The sequence below is a fragment of the Pan troglodytes genome, chromosome 23 (genome assembly GCF_028858775.2).
Source record: "Pan troglodytes isolate AG18354 chromosome 23, NHGRI_mPanTro3-v2.0_pri, whole genome shotgun sequence".
NCBI classification, from domain to species: domain Eukaryota; kingdom Metazoa; phylum Chordata; class Mammalia; order Primates; family Hominidae; genus Pan; species Pan troglodytes.
In genome coordinates this window covers 175,571-197,964 of record NC_086016.1, presented here as the reverse complement: position 1 = coordinate 197,964, position 22,394 = coordinate 175,571, and the positions used below count along the sequence as shown (strand labels likewise).

The 22,394-nt window shown below is 49.6% G+C and overlaps 1 protein-coding gene and 1 pseudogene across 1 annotated transcript; both read left to right on the top strand.

The window, feature by feature from the left end:
• Window positions 1–1,941: 1,941 nt before the first annotated feature.
• Window positions 1,942–9,299, top strand: LOC134809754 (ankyrin repeat domain-containing protein SOWAHC-like). The gene is made up of 2 exons (XM_063808435.1): window positions 1,942–2,044; window positions 4,680–9,299. The coding sequence occupies exons 1-2, from the start codon at window positions 1,942–1,944 to the stop codon at window positions 5,480–5,482; spliced, it is 906 nt and encodes a 301-aa protein (XP_063664505.1). The 3' UTR covers window positions 5,483–9,299.
• Window positions 9,300–12,247: 2,948 nt separating this feature from the next.
• LOC129139089 (tektin-4-like) lies at window positions 12,248–17,458 on the top strand (annotated as a pseudogene).
• The last annotated feature ends 4,936 nt before the right edge of the window (window positions 17,459–22,394 follow it).

Genomic DNA, 22,394 nt, shown 5'->3' with positions numbered 1-22,394 from the left:
GTCCCAGGGGCTGCGGGGAAGCCGGGCCTGGGGACCCCCTCCCACCCCAGGCTGAGCCCCCGCTACCTGTGCTGCTTGTCCAGGGCGTCCAGGTCTCCGCTCCTGCGCGCCAGGCAGCGCTCCACCCCCGCGGCGTCGCCCTTGACAGCTGCCCTGTGGATCTTCTGCAGTTCGGAGTCCCGGATTCGGTATCCGGAACCCGTGTAGACATGTTCTATGGAGCCCTGGGCTGTCTGGCCCCTGTGGCTCCCGAAGCCGAATAACTTTATAGTGGTGACTTCTCAGGACCCCAACCTCTGGCTCTTGAGCGGGGGCAGCTCCCCGTCACTTTTCACCACCCCCCTCCCCCGACCCCGGCCGACCTCCCTGTCACCTTTTCACCAACCCCCTCCCCCGACCCCGCCGACCCAGCCCCAAATCCCCTATCCAACCCCAAATCCCTGATCCAGCCCCAAATCCGCGATTCAACCCCCAATCCGCGATCCCAAATCTGTGATCTACTCCACAGTCCGTGATCCAGCCGGGTCCACCACAGCCTTCAGCAGCGACACTCGCAGCCTCCGACCTCTCAGGCCGAGTGAGCCTCGCAAAGCCGTTGGGCGCGCGCCTGCACTGCGGTTGCTGCCCGGCTCCCGGAAGCCGCTCCCTGGCGGTGCGCGCCGGCAGGTGGGGCTGCAGCTCTGGGCGGGCGCCGATGGGCTCGCAGGTCCTCTTGGGATCGCCCGGGCGGCCCCAGGATCGCAGGAGCACCGCCAGCCCAGCCTGAGAAGGAGAGCCTGTCTGGCCTTGCAGCCCGCCCCGCTCCTCCTCGGAAGGGAGATAAGGTGCTGGCAAGTGGACTCCGCGGCCACCTGGGTGGCTTCGCAGATGGCCCGGCTTCAGGCTGAGGCTCTGGCCCTGGAGTCTGTGTGGCTAGGGTCAGGTAGCTGGAGAGGCATGGAGGGAGAGTCAGGGGCTGCTCCTTCCCCCACCAGCCCTCACTGCTGCTAGTGCCCCACGCACGGTTTGCAGCTGCACATCTGGCACTGGCGTGGGATGCCGGAACTTCCCTTGGATGGCCTCAGGGTCGCAGAGCACACAGCCCACCTGGCCTCAAGTTCCGCTCCTCTTGGGCATCTCTCTGGATCCTGGGCCCTGGCGCTGGTCACTCTGTATCCACACGGATGAAACTGAGCGGCTGCTGGCGGAGCCCGTCGCCTGATTTTGCCGCCTGGGGGTCTGGCCTCAGGATCCACGCTACTGGGGGGCGGGCCTGGTCTGGGGTGTCCAGTCACTTACTGCCGGTGCACCACGTCTAGACTGCAGCTGCAGCTCCGATGCCGGCGTGAGCTGGCGGGCCTGGTACCTGATGTCCTCAGGGTCAAGTGCATCACCTGCCCACTTGAGGGGTTGGTGTGACTTGGCCTCCTCCAAGAACTCAGGGGCTGGCTCCTCGTGGTAACTGGGATGGTATTGAGCAGCAGGTTTTCACCCTGGTGCCACTGCTGTGCGGACTGCCTGACTTGGGCGCCCAGGCACCGGCCTCAGGGTCCGCGTGGCAGGTCTGCGTGCGGGTAGGGTGAGTGGCACGGAGGGTCAGGGGTTGCTCCGTCATCTCTGCCTGTGTGCAACTTGCAGTTTTGCAGTTTTCTGCAGCAGCTGAGGCGCTGGCACGGGAAGGTGGAGCTCCCCTGGATGGCGTCAGGTTTGCAGGCACAGAGCACAGCCCACCAGGCCTGAGGGTCCGCTCAGGGGCCATGGTGGTTGAGTGCTCCATGGAAACCGGGATGGGGTGAACGGCCAGTTCCCGTCCTTTGGCCGCCTGGCCAACTGCCAGACTTAGCCGCTGCTGCCCAGACCTCTGTCTCTAGGGTTGCCGCTAGTTGGGTAGAAGTGGGGGTCGGGGTGGGGCATGGAGCGTCACCGGTTGCCAGGCCAGCACTGTCTTTGCAACATATTCAGATGGCGGCGGGCAGCTCGGGCACCGGCATGGGCTGGCGGGCTCCCCTGGAAGGCCTTCAGATCACTGACAGCATTGTCCCAGGGCTTCCTTGGCCTGTGCCAGGTGAGCAAGGTAGGGGGGAGCTTCCAAGGCTTCTATCCCAACTCTACCTATTTCTAGCTATTTTCTCTTGAGTTATTTTGCGTCTCAGTTTTATTTGCAAAAATAGTATATGCAAAATACATTGAGTGAATGTACATCAGGCATATAGAAGATCTGGCAGAAACACGTTTTCTCATGCCCTTTTCCAGTCAGTATTTGAACACAGAGGCTTCCATGGTTTTGATTCTTTCCACAAAAGGATAGTTTTGTCTGTTTTCACCATTTACGTAAGTGAAACTATAAATTATATAATTTTTATGTTCATTCACTAAACATGCTTGTGACACATCATTTTGCTCCTATTGATTATTCATTAATTTTATTTTGTAATACTCAATATTATGACTATACCACAGGTTTGAGGCCTTTGCTTGTTTTGTTTATAATCCATTCCACTATCGATAGACACAAAAGCAGTTTCTGATTTGAGGCTATCATGAATAAACCTGCTACGAACAAATCAGATATACACGTTTTTCTGTAATAATATTTTCACTTTTCTTGAGTTTAAGTACATAAGAGTGGATTTTCTGGGTTATAAAATAAGTATATATTTGGCATTGTATGAAATGGGGAGACATTTTCCTAAGTGGTTGTGCCATCTTAAACTACAATGAAAATGTTTGAGAGAATCAGTTCCATTTTCTAACCAATACTTGATGCTGTCAGTTGTTTTAGTGTTATCCATTCTTATGGGATATAACTGCTGAGTAGCTGCCTGCCTTCCCAATAACATAGAAAATTGAGGGCCCAGAGGACAGTTTTATTTTCATATTTGACATCTTCTATTATTTTTTATAGAAGGGTGATTTGGGTAGTAAAATTGTCTTTCAATTTTCTAGGTTGTCTCTGAATCTTACTGGGGTTCCTTGTCCTAAACCACATTCAGAAATTTTCACGACCAACTTCTTTTTATCTTAGTCATACCAGGCCAATGAGGGACTGCATTCCTGAGACTTTTTAAGTACTTTTTGTTTGTATGATGGTCTAATAATCATAGCCTTAAAACTTTCTGGCTGGACATGGTGGCTCATGGCTGTAATCCCAGCACTTCGAGAGGCCGAGGCAGGTGGATCACCTGAGGTCAGGAGTTCGAGACTAGCCTGACCAACGTGGAGAAACCCCAACTCTACTAAAAATGAAAAATTAGCTGCACATTGTGGCACATGCCTGTAATCCCTGCTACTTGGGAGGCAGGAGCTACTTGGGCTGAGGCAGGAGAATCGCTTGAACCCACGAAGTGGGGGTTGTAGTTAGCCGAGATCACACCATTGCACTCCAGCCTGGGCAACAAGAGTGAAATTCTGTCTCAAAAAAAAAAAGAAAGAAAGAAAGAAAAAAAAAAAGAATCTCAGACTTCTGGGAGACACTGAATTTGTGAATGTGCACAGCATGTGTACAGCATGTCACAATAACTTTTTTTTTTTTGAGACCAAGTCTCACTCTGCTGCCCAAGCTGGAGTGCAGTGGCCCTTCTCAGCTCACTGCAACTTCTGTCTCCTGAATTCAAGCAATTCTCCTGTCTTGGCCTCCCGAGTAGTTGGGATTACAGGTGCTGCAACCATGCCTGGCTAATTTTTGTATGTTTAGTAGAGACAGAGTTTCACATATTGGCCAGGCTGGTCTCGAACTCTTCACCTCAGATGATCCACCTGCCTCAGCCAATGGGTGGATTGTTAACTCGAAATACGCACCATTGAATACTGAGGAAAATGTATAGCCATCATCACCAGCAGCTGAGATGCCAGTTGAGATACCAGAAATGCCCCAGCATGTAACTCCTCTTTTAATTCACACACACACACACACACACACACACACACACACACACACACACACACTCATGGTAACCAGTTCAGGATGGACACAGAAACAGTCACAGTCTTTTTTGGGAGCACACTCCCCTGTGACACTTAGATCCTAATGCTGACTCCAATTCCCTCCCGGGACCTCCTCTCTCCTTGCAGCATGCTGGGCTTTCCCTTAGAAAACCCCATATCATTTCCTTCAATGGAACATCAATCAGCTTCACCCACAGATGTCTCTGTCCATAGCAAAAGTTTTTATTACCTTAAAATATAGATTTTTACCTTAACTAGACAAGACTTAGGACCCTTTTTCCAAGCTCTTTTAGATGAAGTAATAAATGCAAATATTAGAGACGTGTATATGTGTATAAATATATGGAGAAAAGATGTTGCCTAGGTGTACAAATTAGCTTTAACAAAACTCTTGATTTAAATTATTTAATTGTGAGAAGGGCGATTCTAACTCAACACACCAACGAAATAAAAGCCTTATCCCTCTGCTCCACCAAAATATCCCATTTAGAGCCTGCGTGTGTGTGTACACACACGTGTGCACTCATCCCCACCTGACCGTATCAAATTATTATTTAAACTAGATTTTTTACTTTGTTGCATAGTAGTAATGGTTTCTGGAATGAAAAAAAAAACAGGAGAATAAAACTGTTTAAATGTATCTCCGGGTGAACGCTGTGGGCACTGCACAGACCCTGCTGATGGCGTCTCAGGAAGAGGTTCTGGCGGGTCCTCCGCCTGAGGCCGCGCCCCTGGGACCTGTCCCCCGTCCACGTGAACGCGGAGCGCAGCATTCACCATCCCCTCCCTGAAACAGCGGTCCCCGAGGTGCTCCACAGGCAGGGCCGAGCTGGGCGACGGGGAGCCCAGACCCTGCACGGGTCGCCCTGAGCGGCGGGGACGCAGGAAGAGCTCGCCGGCTCCACCAGCCCCTACCCCAGATGCGGGACCCGGGACCAGAGAGGGCCTGGAGCCCCCGCCCCATGGCTGCCAGGAGGCGGACACGGGCAGCTCCTGGGGGGCTACCGCCCCGAGGCCGTTACGCCAGAACTTGAGCGATCTGGGAAGGGGCAGCGCCCCGCCCTTGAAGAGGAACCTGTGTCCTAGAGGCAGCAGCCTGGGATCTCCTCCTCCGAGGACACCGCAGAGGCGAGTGACTCTGGCGGCGCAGCGCTGGCTTTCCCGTCCGCGGAGGAGGAGAGCTGCGGGGCTGGATGAGCTGGACCAGGGAGGACGGCTGGCTGCTTTCGGCCTCCGATGGGGAGTGGACAGCTTAGGGGGTTGTCCCCGTGCCAGCCGGCCTGCTGGCCACTCTGGGCTTCATCACAGCCTCACCTGCCTGCACAGGCACCTAGCACTGCAGGCTGGAGCTTCTGGCCATGCTGGTCAACTTCCCCAACGAGCCTCTGCTGCCTGGGAACAGCAAGGCCAGAGCTACACCGCCCTGCACTTGGCAGCCATGTACCTTGGAGATGGTGAAGCTGCTAGTGGGGACATAGGACGCCAATGTGGACATCAGGGACTACATTGGGAAAAGGGCCTCCCAGCATGTGAGTCAGAGCATCACAGAAGAGATTGAGACCCTGATGGGAGTCCTGGACAAGGACGATGGGGAGAGCACCGCCAGCAGCGGGGATGGGTACTGGAAGATTTAAAAGCTGCCCCCTCCATCTCACCACCTACAAACTGTCACATGTCCTGGAAGATGGGGGGACCCTCTCCACCATCACCACTTGGCTGAAGGTGGTCCAGAGGTGAAGCCAAGGATTCCAGGGTGCACAGCCTCAGGCAGGACTAATGGACTTAAAAAACACAGGCTCAACAAAATCCACTTCACAACCCAGATGGTTCACATCACACCCTCTTTCAGGGACCCAGAGCAGCCACTGGAAGAGGAGGAGTAGGAACGCTCTCTTAAAGTCCACTTATCCTATTCCTTCAAATTAAGACCAAAGTCCAATGTATTTAGGTAAAAAATAATTTCTTTTAGAAAATGCCAAGGTTTGTCTTCTGAAATTTAATAACAGAAACAAAAAAACAACACTAGATGTAAAGAAGTGAGACCAGAAAAGACAAACTAAACTATCCTTACTAGGTTGGAATGGATGGGGTGGAGTTCCCATCGGGCTAGCATTCTGGGGAAAGTTTTTTTTTTTTTTTTTTTTTTTTTTTGGCGGTGGGGGGAAGGAGTCTCGCTCTGTCGCCCAGGCTGGAATGCAGTGGCGCCATCTCCGCTCACTGCAAGCTCCGCCCTACGGGTTTATGCCATTCTCCAGCCCCAGCCTCCCAGTAGCTGGGACTACAGGCGTCCGCCACCACATACGGCTAATTTTTTTGTATTATTTTTAGTAGAGACGGGGTTTCACCGTGTTCTCCAGGATGGTCTCGATTCCTGACCTCGTGATCCGCCCACCTCGGCCTCCCAAAGTGCTGGGATTACAGGCGTGAGCCACTGCACCTGGCCGGATTTCTTTTTAAGAGATTCATCATACCTTGACCTGTGCCCCATTTCCCTCCTCCACCTGTCTGACCTGGCATTCCTATTTCGGGAGACCAGAAGTGGGGGGAAGAGAAGGGATGACTGTTTCTTTGCTTTCACCATTCCTGCATGCCATGCAAAGGAAGGAATACTGCGTTTTTAAATATCTGTTTTATTAAGTGGTTACTCTTTCAAGGACAAAAAAATGCAAATTGTTACAAAACTGGTAGTATTTGTAAGTGCAAGTACTACATGCTGCCTTATTCTTTTACCAATTGCATTTGCATTTTAAGGTACTACTGGTACAGCCACGGTGGAGAACAGTTTGGATGTTCCTCTAAACACTGAAAATAGAGGTGCCACATGATCCAGCAATCCCACTGTTGGATATATACCCCCAAAATAAGAAATGAGTATATCGAAGAAATTATCTGCACTCCCATGTTGGTTGCACCACTGTTGACAATACCTAAGATTTGGAAGCAACCTAAATGTCCATCAACAGATTAATGTATTAAAGAAAATGTGGTAGATACACACAGTGGAGTATTATTCAGCCCTAAAAAGAATGAGATTCAGTCATTTGCAACAACATGGAAGGAACTGGATATCATTATGTTAAGGGAAATAAGCCAAGCATGGAAAGGCAGACATTGCATGTTCTCACTTATTTGTGGGATCTAAAAATCAAAACAATTGAACCCATGGACATAGTAAGTACAAGGGGGCTGGGTGGGGGGAGACAGGGCATGGGTAATGGGTACAAAAATAGGGAGAAGGAATGAATAAGACATACTATTTGATAGCACAACAGGGGGACTCTAGTCAATAATTGTACATTTAAAAACAACTAAAAGAATCTAATTGGATTGTAACACAAAGGATACATGCTTAAAGGGATGGATACCCACTCTCCATGATGTGATTAGTTCATGCTGCATGCCTGTATCAAAACATCTCATGCACCCCATAAATATATGTGCCTATTATATACTCACAAAAATGCTTGAAAATAAAAATAAAGGAACTACTGAAGGTCAGGTCAGAGTGGAAATGCAAAAATACTAATTAGAGAATAATGTGAATACAACAGGAATCCTGTTGGTATTCTATTTATATTGTAAGCAGCAGTTCAATTGTTTTGTAAAAGCAATTTCAATTTTAATCACTGAACTAAAGAAATGGGCAACGCTGACTTCCGTAATATAGGTTCTACCTAACCATCTCTAACACCGCTGTCAAGGAGGACCAGTGTTAAGGTACATTACTAACAACCACACAAATTTTTAAAAGAAAAGAACACTCTTAGCAGCCTATGGTACTTTGAAATGAAATATTGCCTCTCATTCTCATTTGTGTTGCCATTCCAAAAGTTTGAATTTGCTGAGGTTTATATTCTGGGTACTATATAACCATTGGTTCTGTTTTTCATAACCCTATTAAATGGTTGCTCAGAGCTGAATTACCTACAGAAACTTTCTGGTTTAATTAGCATAAATTGGTATAAATATTAGTGAGCCCATACTTCTGTGATATAATTAAACCAACTTAATGATTCTCACATAAGGTGTCAATTTATTTTACTAATGCATTCATAATCTATGCTTTGTAGCAACATTTTTCAAATGTTTAAAATGCTAAATCTTCTCAATTTTCCAATCTTTTCTTGAATCTATTAGATACCTATAGTGTATTTACTGAATAGCTGGGAAACAAATACACCTAGTTAGAAATGGCACTGCTTTATAAAAGGCACTAGAGAAAAGACGAGACTATTTCTATATTTAAATGCTGCTGGCAAGTGAATTCCTTTGTAAATAAATGAAAGATACCATTCATTAAAATGAAAGACTTGTTTTAAGTGTGATTCTTACATTTCATTCATTTATGATAGAGTAAATGGCTTTATAATTACTTTAAAATTTAACTCACTAGTACATTAAATCTGTTCATTGCAAGATTAGAATCAACTGTGAGGGGAACTAATTTAAACAAGCCCTTCCTTAGTCTTATTGAGTCTCATATTTGCTGAAAGTACCTACAGCTTGCAGGATAAGGGAGTTCATGGACCATAGGGTGAGTGAACCCATGCACAGATTGCAAACTGCCCAGAGCTACAACATTTAGGATTTTTAAACCTTTAATTTTCCAAGTCATAGAAATTTGTTACAGGTTCATCACCTCTTTGTCTAAATGGCAATTGAATTTCTTTAAAGATAGGTTAAAAAAGGCATAAAACTATGAATTATTATCCATTTATGTGCCTCTATTTTTGCTTTAGAATTATGGAAGTGGACCCTTTGAATTTGGGAAACAGTGTTATGTATACACATGGGTGAAAAACAGTCTAACATTGTGTAAATTAAAATACTTTTTTTGAAGTTGAAAAACATCCATTTGTTCTAAATCTATATATATTATGTGTATCTAGTACAGAATAAGCTGTAACTTCTCATTGAGTAATCTTTGGTTTTACAGATATGTAAAGCTGAAGCAACTCTAAAGAGTAGACACTTCAGAACAGGAAGGTTCTGGTCAATGTTGAGAGTAGACACTTTCACTGAATGTTCTGGTGAAATGTGGGTAACTAATTGCTTGAAATCTATAATTTGCTATATAGTTAACTATTAAGTTAAAATGTCATTTACCATGCTTTTTACACTAAAAGCTTTAACTTTTCTGATAAAATAATATTTTAAATGTTCAATTATTACTTCTGAGGAAAGCTACTTCTAGCATTCTTTGTCATGATATGCTTGTGTGCAGTAAGCGGAGCATTTTCAGCCACTTACCTCTACATTCTTCTTGTTTTTCAGTTTCTGATTTAGATTATAAAAGGCAAATGATTAATTTAATTTGATACTCAGAGTTGTGTTTACCTTTAATGGACAAATATATGTCAGATACTTTGATGTTTATTGATATGACACCGTGTGGTTAAACAACGCAAGTATGTCCATGTGTTTCTTATAGGGTACACTTGAAACTAGTGGTGTTTATGCAGTTCACTTACGCAACTTGAAAATCTGGTACTATTGCATTCAGGACTGAAATCTTGGAGTTTAGGTGTCTTGTCTCTCATTTTGAAAATAAGTGAAAGTTGAGAATGTAAAATCTATAAAGTTCATTTTTTTAACTAGGAAAAAACACAAATTAATGACAGACACCAAATTATAAATCCAAAAAGCTCAGAGAACACCAAGCAGGATGAATATTTTAAAAATATACCTAGGAATATCATATTCAAACTGTAGAAAACCTGTAACAAAGATAAAAGATTAAAATAAGGCAGAGGAAGAAACACATTGTCTACAGAGAAACAGACATAAGAATTACATTGGACTTCTGTTTAGAATCCATGCAAGTAAGAAGTGTTGAAAAAATTAGAATACAGTGGGTATTTATTATCCAAGTATTCATTATCTAAAACTGCAAAGTAAAAATAATTGTAACAAGAACATATTCACTAGCAATCTGAGCACTCATGATATTAGTGTCTGTTCTGGAGAGAATTATGTCCCCCCAGAACTCCTAACCTGAAGCCCTATCTCCCAGTGTGAGTGTATTTGGAGAAGGAGCTTTTAAGAAGGTAAAGTTAAATAGGGGCAAAAGGGTAAGGCCCTAATCTGTTAGGACTGGGGTCACCATCCAAAAAGGAAGAGACACCAGAGATATCTCTCTCTCTCTCTCTCTTCTCTCTCTCTCTGCCTCCCTCCTTCTCTCTCCCTCCCTCTCTCCCTCTCTCTCTGCCTCTCCCCACATACATTTGTTAAATTGAGATTTTTTGTTAGAACATATATAGTGGCATTTTAATATAGTGTTACTCTACTTAAAACACACACACACACACACACATACAATTTTGATAAGTTCTTTTTTGAGGATAAGGCCAGGCATGGTGGCTCACACCTGTAATCCCAGCACTTGGCGGGATTATCATCTGAGGTGGGTGGATCATCTGAGGTCAGGGGTTCAAGACCAGCCTGGCCAACATGGTGAAACCCGTCTCTATTAAAAATACAAAAAATTAGCTGGGCGTGGTGGTGGGCACCTGTAATTAATTCCAGTTACTCACAATGCTGAAACAGGAGAGTCCCTTGAACCCAGGAGGCAGAGGTTGTGGTGAGCCGAGATTGCACCATTGCACTCCAGCCTGGGCCACAAGAGCAAAACTCCGTCTCAAGAAAAATACAATAAAATAAAAATAAAAAAACACAAAACTGGGATGTGTCCCTGTCTTTTAGGCAGATATACTTTACCATTACTAAAATTGAGCTTCAGAAACATTAAGCATGCTACACAAACTTAGCTGGAAATGAATACTGAAATGGAAGTTTGAATCCAAGATGATTTCTTTTCAATCCCATGCTAATGCCGTTAACTCCTATAGACCCTTCTCAGGTGCAGCCAGAGAGACACTAGCCCACTGATGGATGGACAGATGTGGGCAGGGTCCGTGTCACTAAACCACCCACCACTGCCACAGCTGCCTACAACAGACACATCAGATGACACTCCAGGCAAATAAATGATTTTCACTGAGGACTTACTGGTTTTAATAATAGGTCCTGGTGTAGAGAAGTCCCTCAACCTATTGTGCAATGAGTTTTGAGAAGCGGGTAAGCTGTATGTTTTGTGGTTTTGTTTCATAAATGCATCTACAGGAAGACCAATATTGACTGAATGAAGCTTTCATTTAAAGGGCTAAAATATGCTTTGTGTTCTTATATGTGGATACTACTTTAAACGTAATGACTATTTATTGTATCATAGCTTGTGATGTATTCTGCTCATGGCTTTTAAGGTAAATTGTGCCATGATCCACTGCCATTCTAATTGCTTTAACAAGTCATTACCACACTACTGTTACATCTAAATTATGCATACAGACAGGTAGACTTATTTTACATATGTGAACTAACTAGTTGTCAAAGCAAATGCAGATTGTATTCTGCAAGTAAAGTCTTTTTCTCTCTGAAATTTCTAGGGATGTTCTTTAAGTGAAATTCATATTCAAACTGAAGATTTTAGTTGCAAGAACTGAGTGCAGATTAAAGTCTTTTTGTGATTCAAACATAGTCAAGAGTACAACTGTGATATTTCATGGAAGTTATGCAATAAAATGTCTCTAACCTGCGAACAAATCTATCAAGCAGACGGCACAGTACTGAATTTGAAACCAGAAATACTGGGTTTTTATATAAATGCTTCATAGATTTGTTTTATGATAAAGGGCACATAACTCTCCTAAACCTCACACCACGTCTTGAATAGGGATAATAAGTCCACATCAATGCTGATGCCTTAGCTGTTATTAAACTCTTACAGTATGATGTAAAGTGAAAGTACAATGTAAGATCATTCCTAGGCCAACTTTGACCAGTTTTATATAGAAACATGTGCCAACTTTTCTGTTTGCAAGGATAATATCAAACCAAACACCAGAAAGTTATATCTTTGATGCAGTTTTTCAAAATCATACACATAATACACAAACCAAAGACAAATGATGAATATTATGTCAGAAAATATAAAGTCTTCCCCTTTCTTCTTTTGCCAAGAAAGTCCAATATTTTTACCATTTTTATGCACACAATCAACTTTATTTAAGCTGGAAGTTAATGTCTCATTGTTTTCATTGTTCTAAATGAACACCTTTTCCCTTGAGTATTGTTCTAAAAATTTTGAAGTTGTGTGAAAAATTTTGTTCTGATTTTTCACATTTGTGCTAATGATATGTGAAAAGGAATACAGATGGTATTTAATTATGAACAGGAAAAGATGTTAAATATCATTAGTCATTACAAATTTGCAAATTAAGACCACAAAGACTAACACATATATATCAGAATAGCTAAAATAAAAATAAATCATCAAACGCTGGGAAGCATGAGTAACAACTGGAGCTTTCACACATGACTGGTGGGAATGTAAAATCGTACAGCTATGCCAAAAAGGAGTATAGTAGTTTCTTGAGAAATTAAAGGAATCTGAGTCCCCAGGCCTGCAGTCTGGGCCAAGGTCACTGGCCCTGGATCAATCAGGATGGGGTTCAGGGGCCTTCCTGGGGCCATCCAGTGTCCAAGGTGCCCTTTGGTGGTCTCTTCTGCCCCTCAGCCCCTGAGCACGTCCCTCTCTCCCTCCAATCCTCCCTGTCACGGGACATCTGTCACAGAGCCATGCCCTACCTCCTGCTTTCTGGAGATGCCAACTGCCTGGGGTGCTCTTAGCCCTGCCCTCCCCATCTCTGGGTCCTGACCAAGGTGCTCTAATGGACACCCCCGACCCAGGTCTCAGAGAGCTGCCAGCACCCTGGGTCCCTGAAGCTGAGATCCAGCAAGACACATGTGGCCTGAGAGTCCCACTCTCTGGCTGGCAGAACCCAGAGGTGGGAGCACACTGGAGTGTCCTTCAGGGTGTCTTCACCCCATGAGAGGGCTGGGGGCTTTGGGGGTTTGCAGCTGGCAGGAGTCAGGGCCCAGTCCCCTAACTCTGATGCGTCCTTGGTCAAATCCTGTGCCTCAGCCTGCACGGCCTATTGCGGTCACCAGGTGAATGTGTTCCCTTAGTCTGGGAGCCCCAAGTAGGCAGCACCCCCTGCCAACGACTTCAGGGCACCTGGAAGTGGAGGCTGAGAGGTCTCCCACTTCGCAGAGCTGGGCTCTGGCCCAGAGGCCTTCTCCTTGGCTTAGGTGGTCTCTCGGGCTCCTGGGGCTGCAGATCAGGGACAGAAACAGGCAGCTCTGCTCTGCTATGCCTACAGAGAGGTGCCCAGTGAATGCAGGTTCCAGACAAAAGGTGGAGCCTGGCATCCTGCCCTGCGTGGGCTCCAGCCTGCTGCCATCTGGGGAAACTGAGTCATGGCGAGGCTCAAGGATGTTTCTCAGACCACACCAGTCCCTGAAGGTCCCCTGACCTCCCAATCTTGACGGACAGTGAGAAGAGGTTCCCAGGCCACCTGCAATAGGTTCTGGCTCGGCCTGGGTTGGGGTAAGTCTCCCGGCTGCTGTCCTCAAAGCCCCATCAGGAGGCTGTGTCAGACCAGGCACACCGTGGTGACAGCAGCATGGACTGAGGATTCTGGCCATGGGAGAGGTCAGGACCAGGGGAGGTCAGGTCCAGGAGGAGGGCACTGGCCGGCAAATGGTGGTGCTGGAGAGACCTGGGCGGGGTGGTGGGAATGGCCCAGGAGGAGCCCCGGCTCCTTTGGCTGGAGTGAGGGTGCGGGCTGTGGTGGGAGAGGAGGTGAAGGTGGAAGGAACAGGGGCCCAGTGGCCTGTGCTGTAGGAAGGGCATGGACTTCCTAGCGAGGACTTTCTGGTGCGGCGTTCTCAGGGAAGAGGAGGCTGGAGGGGCTGGGGTCCCCATGAGTGCATGCGCCAGGCAGGCGGAGGGGAGGCCGAGTCAGGAGCCGCAGGCTTCTCACCGCCAGACCAAAGCCGCCCTCCACTGGCTGCGTGGGGAATCGCGCCTAGGCTGGGGCTCCCCTGGCCCCAGGTGTGGGGGACGCCGATGTGTCCTGGGGCGCTTACTGCCCATCCAGCCTCCGCCAGGCAGCATGGCCCTGGGTGCCTTTCAGGGCAGCCTCCACAGCACAGGACCTGCCTCCGCCCTGTGGGGCAGATTTGGGCATCTGACTCTGGACACTTACCCAGAGGCTGAATTCAACTCCCCAGGGAAAAGCACACTCAGACTCCCTCCCTCCCCGCTGTGCCCAGCCTGAGGGGACCCTGGCTGGGACTTGGGAGGAGAAGGCCAGAGGCCAGGGCATGGCTCTCAGGCACTAGGTCCAGGAGAAAAGGGAGTGGAGTCCCTGCAGGAACTGCCTCAGACTGCCCCTGAGGGGGCCTGGCCTGGGACCCTCCCTGTGCTACCAGGCTGCTGTTGGGGCCAGGAGGGCAGGGAGAGCAGCCACCTGTACGGCATCAAGTAACACTATCACTCAGCACACCCAACACCCACACAACAGCCACAGCCCTCTGCCCTGAGGGGGCAGGTGGGCAGAGCCTCCTCTGTCTTGTTCACCCTGAGCGCGGAGCTCTGCACAGGACAGGATCAGAGAGCAAACCAGGAACAAATGGATGAATCAACGAAGGGGCCAGGGCAGGAGGTCCCCACCCACACCCTGAACCCTAAGGGTGGGACACAGAGGCTGGAGATGGGCTGGCCCTGGGATCCTCTAAGTGACAGGAACCCTTGGCCACTGTTGATTGCCCTGAGGTGGGGCTGGGGCTGCCTGGCCCTTTAAGAGGGCAATTCTGCCCGCCGCCCTGAATGCCCCCTCCCCTAGCCACTGGAGAAGAGACCCCGTTTCTTGGCAACAGGAAGCTCTTGGTTTACTGTGTCACCCAAGCGACTGGGAGCCACGTCCTGCTCTGGGACTGAGCCCTTGGAGCTGCCCCGCTGACTGCACTGGGCTGACCGCAGCAAGCTGACCACACACACTCCTCACTCCCCTGGCCCTGGTGGGTGGCAGACACCATGGTGCACACGGATGTGCTCCTACCAGAGCCGGCCCCGCAGACAGTGCCGCCCTGCGAGCTGCCCTGCAAAGAGTACGATGTGGTCTGCAAAACGGGCGCCTACACGTCCTCCGGCCTGGCCACCGCCAGCTGGAGGTGGGGTTCCAGAACTGCTATGCTCGCTACCACCAGGCCTTCGCCGACTGCAACCAGTCGGAGCGGGAGCTGCAGGGGCACGAGAGCCAGCAGCTGGCCGCAGAGACCCAGGCGCTGGCGCAGCGGACGCAGCAAGTCTCCACGTGCAGTGTGGGCGAGCGACTGCAGGACATGCACAGCTGGAAGTCAGAGCTGCAGCGCGAGGTGGAGGCGCTGGCTGCGGAGACCGATCTGCTGCTGGCCCAGAAGCAACGCCTGGAGCACGCCCTGGATGCCACGGAGGCGCCCTTCTCCATCACCACTGACAACCTGCAGTGCAGCCACGGCCGCCAGCATGCCAACCTCATGCGCGACCATGTGGAGACAGAGCTGCTGAAGGTGTCAGCAGACTTGGGTGGCCAGGACTTGTGGGTGCAGAGAGGAGGAGCCCCCGGCAATTCATGTGGACAAGCCACGTGGCTGCTGCAAGCACACAGGAGACCAGCCCTCTGTGCGTGAGACCCCTGAGTCCCAAAATCTGGCCCCTTAGTGACAGGAGGCAGTTTTGCCCCAGAAGGCCCCTGACTTCTAAGCAGCTGTTTCTCCTCTCCTCCTCCAATCCCTTTGAGTCCTGGCACAGTCATCCTGACCCTGGGCTCCCCAGAGATGCTCCCTGGTTGGGACAGTTGCTCCCGAGGTGGAAACCCAGGTCTGGGCCAGCACTGTGGGTGTGGACAGGTAGGGTGGGGTGGGCTGGGAGCCACTGCTCCCATTCATCCTATACAGAGCCAGGGACACGAAGATCTGCACCCACAGGTCCCCTTCTCCATGTCGCCTGTAACTCCCCAATCCAGCCCAGCTTGTCTATGGGGCAACCCCATAGGGTGAGAGAGTAACTCAGTCCTGGCCCTGATGCTGGCTCTGGAGAATTCCCTGAGCTCTCAGGGCCTGGGACCTCCGTGAGAACCACTACAGGCCTGTAGACATTTGTGAAAGATGTGGGGTGGGAGCAGCTGGTCTGCCATACCCCCAAGCTCAGGCAAGAAAACTTGAGTCCCTCCCTCCCCTCATGCTTTCCCTCCTCCCTCCCTTCCCCTTCTGCAGGCCCAACCCCCTGCACCCTCTCAGTGCCTCAAGAACTGCTGCAGCTCTCGCAAACCCTCTGCCCTCAACAAGGGCGCCTGCCAAGTGATGGAGACACTGACAGTGCAGGAAGAGGCAAACCCAGGGACAGAGGGGTGCAGGACTCGGGCCCTGGCACACAAGGAGGTAGCTGGTGGTCGAGGCAAAGACCCCAATCACATGGAAAAAAGGCTTGTTCCTACACACAGAAAATTAAACGGGCCAGGCAGTAAGAAGAAACACAGGGTCTTCCTCCTGTTCTTGGTGTGAGGATGGCCTTTCCCAACACAGAGCCCTGAGGGGCAGCCTGGGCGGGCATCTGGGCCCCCAGAGTTTGGGTCCTCAGGGGCTGTCCAGAGGCCAGGGGCAGGCCAACGTTCCTGGGTGCATTGAGTGAGCAGCAGTGATGACTCTTGAAGCCTGGGGCGTGGGAACTGCCACTGAGGGACCTTCCCAGCAGCCCATAGAAGGCCCTGGAGGAAAACACCCCACTTACAATGCACCAAGGAGAATGCCCAAAAGCCCAAGATAAACCCAGTGAGAAAGCAGAACTTGCACAGTCAGAGCTCAGGCCCGGCATTCAACTCCTTCTGGTTGCTCAGGTGTTGACCAAGGCCTGCAGCAGCTGGGCCTCCTGGGATCCTCACCAAGGACAGGCTCTGGTGCTCAGGGCGTCTCCTCCCTCAGTAAGCTGAGCTCATCTGGAACATTCAGCAGCTGCTGAAGAGAGCCATAGTGCAAGCAGTGAGCCAGATCCGGTGGGTTGAGGGCTGCCCAAGGGATGACTCCTGACCCCACCCACGGCTGGTCTTGGGGCAAGGCATTGAACGACAGAACCCTGAAGCTCAGAGCCGGCAGGGGATGCCCCAGGTCACAGTGGGAGCACAGGGCTGGGTGGGGGAGGTTCCGGCCCAGCCTGAGTTTGCGTGGCCAAAGCCCAGTGCCACAACTGATCTGCAGCCTCCCAGCATGGGCGGCAGCCCTTGGTCACTGCTGAGCACGAGGACAGCCGGCCCAGAGCTCCCTCCTGAAGCGGGCATGAAGGCCTAGCCTGCAGCATGGAGGGTCCCCAGCGGGGCCCTCCCTGGCCACACACCAAAGCCCTGCCCCACCCCGCCCCAGACTGAACCGGGAGCACACGGAGATCTGCAAGATGGACTGGTCGGACAAGGTGGAGGCCTACAACCTCGACGAGACCTGCGGGCGCCACCACAGCCAGAGCACCGAGGTGCAGGCTCATCTGGCACTCCACCACCTTCCAAGAGAGGGGGGCCCCAGCTCTGCCCCCGTGCTTGCCCTGGCTGTGGTCTCGCCTCCCTCTGCCTGGGGGCCCCAGCGGCGCTGCTTCCCCTAGCCTGGCCCGGAGGCCTTCGCCCCCGAGGGCACTTGGGCAACTGTCTGCCCCTGGCATGAGTAAGCGAGCAAGACCTCCTCAAGTGCCCAGCGCGTGCACAGCCTGGTTGCCCGTAGACAGGACAGGGTGGGGTGGGGTCAGCCCCAGGCGCCGGCAGGATTGCATTTCCACCCAAGGCCAGCAGAGGGAGCGCGACCACCGCCCACTTGAGCGCGGCAAACTCCTGGGTGCGAGAAGCGGACGCGGGCGCTGGGTACTAGGGAAGGGGGGCTGCGGGGGACGGAGGTGCTGCAGAGGGGGCCTCGGGGGCAGTGGTGCTGGGAACGGGGTTGCGGGGGCAGGAGGGGACTAAGTGCCCGGGGTGGGTAGGGTGTGGGAGGACTCAGGGGAGTTGTGGGAGGGGGGCACTCGGAGGCAGGCAGCTTGGGGGACTGGGCTTCGTGGGTCTGCACGGGGTGCATTGGAGTCCATGCAGTTCCTCCAGGAGCATGGGGCACAGACAGGGAATGGGGGCGTGGCAGGGCCCCCAGCCTTTGGCAGAGACTCCCCGACCCTCCCCTGGCTGTCTCCCACCCCGCAGCGCTTCCACCCCTGAGACCTGGACCAAGTTCACGCAGGACAATCTGTGCCGCGCCCAGCGCGAGCGCTGGACTCGGCCAACCTGTGGGTGCTGGTGGACTGCAGCCTTCACGACACCTCCGAGGACATGGGACTCCAGTGTGACGCCGTGAACCTGGCCTTCGGGCGCCGCTGTGAGGAGCTGGAGGACGCGCGGCACAAGCTGCAGCACCACCTGCACAAAATGGGGCACCCTCAACCCCGAAGACGGCTCCCGCTCCTGCCCACCACTGTGCCCCCTCTCATCACCTGGCATGGGCCCTCAACACCTTTCTCCTCCGTCCCACTTATCCCGAAGGACCCCAGAAGCAAGTGTCACCTCTCCGAAAACCTATGTAAAACCTGGTGACACTGGGTATGATCGCAGGGTGTTGCAAACCCCATGACTGAGCAGGAGGAGCTGTGGGAAGGATGGAGGCAGGAGGTGGTCTGGGGAGCATTGACCGCCCGGGAGGTCCCCAAGAGTCCTGGCCTGGCAGGCAGGGCTCTGACTCTAGGGCCTCAGCGTGGCCTTTACCACCTCTGAGTCCCCAGTTCTTGAGCAGGATTTAGGTCCTGGTGACCACCAAGGATGGGGGTTCTTGGAAGAGAGCTAAGAAAAAACAGGCTGCCTGACTCTCCAGAGCCCGCTGGGGGCCCCGGTCTCTCTCCTGTCTTCACCCTCAGCCCTCAGGGACTCTCCTGTGTGTCCCAGCTACTCTCCAACCATGCCCAGATTTCAGCCGGAGTCAGTTCCAGGCACCCAGGTATCACCACCAAACTCAGCAGTTTCGCTGAGTTACTCCCCAGTCTCTCTCATGTCTTCACCCCCAGCCCCATGGGACTCTCCTGTCTGTCCCAGCTACTCTCCCACCACGCCCAGATTTCAGCGGGAGTCAGCCTCCCACACTCCGGAATCACCTACAGACTCACAGACTTCACGGAGGTCCTCCCTGGTCTCTCTCAGGTCTTTGCCCTCAGCCCACAGGGACTCTTGTGTCTCTTTCAGCTACTCTCAAAACTTCGCTAGATTCCAGCTGGAGTCAGTTCCAGGCACCCACGATACACCACCGAACTCACGAATTTCACTGACTTACTCCCCAGTCTCCCTCATGTTCTCACCCCCAGCCCTCAGGGACTCTTCTGTCTCTCTCAGCTACTCTCCGACCATCTCCAGATTTCACCTGGAGTCAGCTTCCCGCACCCAGGAATCACCTACAAACTCACGGACCTTACTGCAACCCTCCCCCATTTCTTTCACCTCTTCGCCCCCTGCCTTCAGGGACTCTCCTGGGTCTCCCAGCTTCTCTCCAGCCTTCCCCAGATTTCTGCCACAGTCAGCCCCAGGCACCCAGGGGAACCCTGGACACTCACAGGCCTCACGAGACTATCTCCTTATGACCTGTACCTACACAGCGATGGCTCCCACGCATCCCTCAGTGACCCCAAACCCATCTCCACTTACACTCAGACACTCCCAGGGCCTGACAGCTACTCCCCGTTATTGTCCTTCAGTTCGAAGCCCTGGCCAATCTACTAGCCCACATGACGCAGTTACCTGGCCATTTCTCCACGGTTCCCGTGACGGCCCCACACCCAGCCGCACAAGAGCCCCTCCTGCATTCCGTCCTCACACGCAGGCCTGTCCATCTACTTGCTACTGTCACACTCTTGCCAGCAGAAGAGGCCCCTGTAATGGCCGATATCACCACCCAGTCTATCCTCACCCCACAGCTGTGCAGCGGGTCCCTCCTGCTGGCCCACGTGGCTGCCAGAGCCCATGCTGGCACGACGCTCCAGCAGGTCGGCGTCCCTGCGGGCCACGCTACCGGTGACATGGCTAGCATGACCCTCCTTCCTGGCAGTGACACTGTTGATGTGAACCCCAGTTTCACATCTGTCATTTGTAAATAGGACCATTTTCCCTTTTCGCTCTCCCTTCCTTTCACAGGGCTTTTCATTCTCTCTGTTTCTGCCTGCGTTTCAGATATTTACTCACCTTTTTCTCTCTCACTATGTCTGCCGTGGTCTCCATGAGAGTGCGCCACATAAGATTCCGCCATTAAAAGTCATGAATTGAATGGCTTTTAGTATACCTGTGGTTGTGCACATTCAATTTTAATTCGCAATCCATTGTAGAACGTCTTATCACCCCTGACCAGAGAAAAACCCTATAGACAGTCACTCCTCATTCTGTCTCAAACCCTCTCCCTGACCCTCAGCCCTAGGTAGCAACTACCTAGTGCGATCAATCCCATATGCATAGATTTCCATATTGTGGACATTTCCTATAAAAGGAATTGCACAATAGGTGAGCTGTTAGGACTGACATAACACGTAGCACAATATTTTCAAGATTCATCCACATTGTAGGCTTACCCACAGGGGGAAACCATTTTTTGGGGGGGTTTTAGTAACACCGGCGTTTTCTCCTTCCTTTCGTCCTTCTTTCCTTCCTTCCTTCCTCTTATTTCTCTCTTACTCCTTCTGCCCTCTCTCTTTCATATGCCTTAGGTGCATCCCACATTCTGCGTTTCTTTGGGGAAATCCTCGACAGGTGCAGGAAAATTGTGTTATTGTAACTATTTACCGCTATCTCTCTTTCACGGCTCTCCATCAGTTGTGAACATCTATTGGTTTATCCCAAGTCACTAAGCATACTTTTATTAGGTACACCTGTTTTTCCTTATACAGCTGTTTCTGGAGTATAAGGTCACATACTCATAAACCCAGTGTAACTCAGAAACGCATCTAATATTCCAATAAACCCGTCAGAACGTTGAAAAATCATAAATCAAACCATCATAAGTCACAGTTTTTCCGTGGATATGGGCGCATCAATTCCAATTTATTCAGTAATGCTGTACACCATTAACAATGGCAGACTGATTGGGAGTGGATATTGATAGCATTATAAAAGTCAGTCATTAGAGGGCTACTTCTTTAACCTGACTGAAGAACTGATCTAATGGCTTTAGTACAGTGCATGATTATGTGAGATGTTTTGAGACAGAATAGTACATTTGTGAATGAAATTTTATGGCTTTTTTTCACTTAGTAGGAACCATTGTGTGTGGAAAAGTGAGAAAATTGCTTTCTGCTGTAGAGTCTGGCATTCATTGTAGATTTAAGCTTATTTTTCTGTGAGCAAATCTTATTCAATAAAATACTACCCTTTATACTAAAAAACAAAAACAGTGGTGATGTGTGGTCATTATCCTCAGCAAACTAATCCAGGGAAAGAAAACCAAACGCCACATTCTCACTTATAATGGGAGCTGAAAAATGAGATCACATGGACACAGGAAGGAGAACAACACACACTGGGGCCTTTCGGGAGGCAGAGCGTTAAGAAAAACAGCTACTGCATGCTGGGCTTAATACCTAGGTGATGGTTTGACAGGTGCAGCAAACCACCATGGCACACGTTTACCTTAGTAACAAATCTGCACATCCTGCACATATACCCCAGAACTTAGAAACGAAACGAAACAAAAGAAAACGAAAAAGCAATAGCAAAACGCTAAAGGCAAAACAAAGTTTCAAACTCAGAACGTGACAGACCAATGTTTGGTTCAAATCTTGGTTCTCAACCCAGGTGCCATAAGGTCAGGATAAAGAATTTGATTACATATTGTAAATAAGACATGCAGCAAATGACCAGAAAGATTATTCTCAACGTATGTGTGTCTTCTAATTCAATGGTGACGCTAACTACCGAGATATAGCATTAGATTCCAAAGGGCCGAGTCCCGCCAGAGATGCCTCCCACACTAAGAACAATGGGGGCCCTACGTTGTTTTACCTGTGCTTCTCAGCAACTGGCTATAAATCAGGTTGCCACCACTCCCAGATTTAGTTGATGTTTCACATTGATATTTCACGTACAGTATATAATATACAATTGGTGTACTTTGACATTTTATGTACAGTACATAATATATATGGTGTACTTTGATATTTTATGTACAGCATATAATATATATTTGTTGTACTTTGGTATTTTATGTACAGTATATAATATACATTTGGTGTACTTTGATATATTATGTACAGTATATAATATATATTTGGTGTACTTTAATATTTCATCTACAGTATATAATATATAGATTGTGTAGTTTGATATTTTATGTACACTATATAATACATGTTTGGTGTACTTTGATATTTTATGTACAGTATATAATATATATTTAGAGTACTTGGATATATTATGTACAGTATATAATATACATTTGGTGAACTTTGCTATTTTATATACAGTATATAATATATATTTGGTGTACTTTGATATTTTATGTACAGTATATAATACATATTTGCTATACTTTGATATACT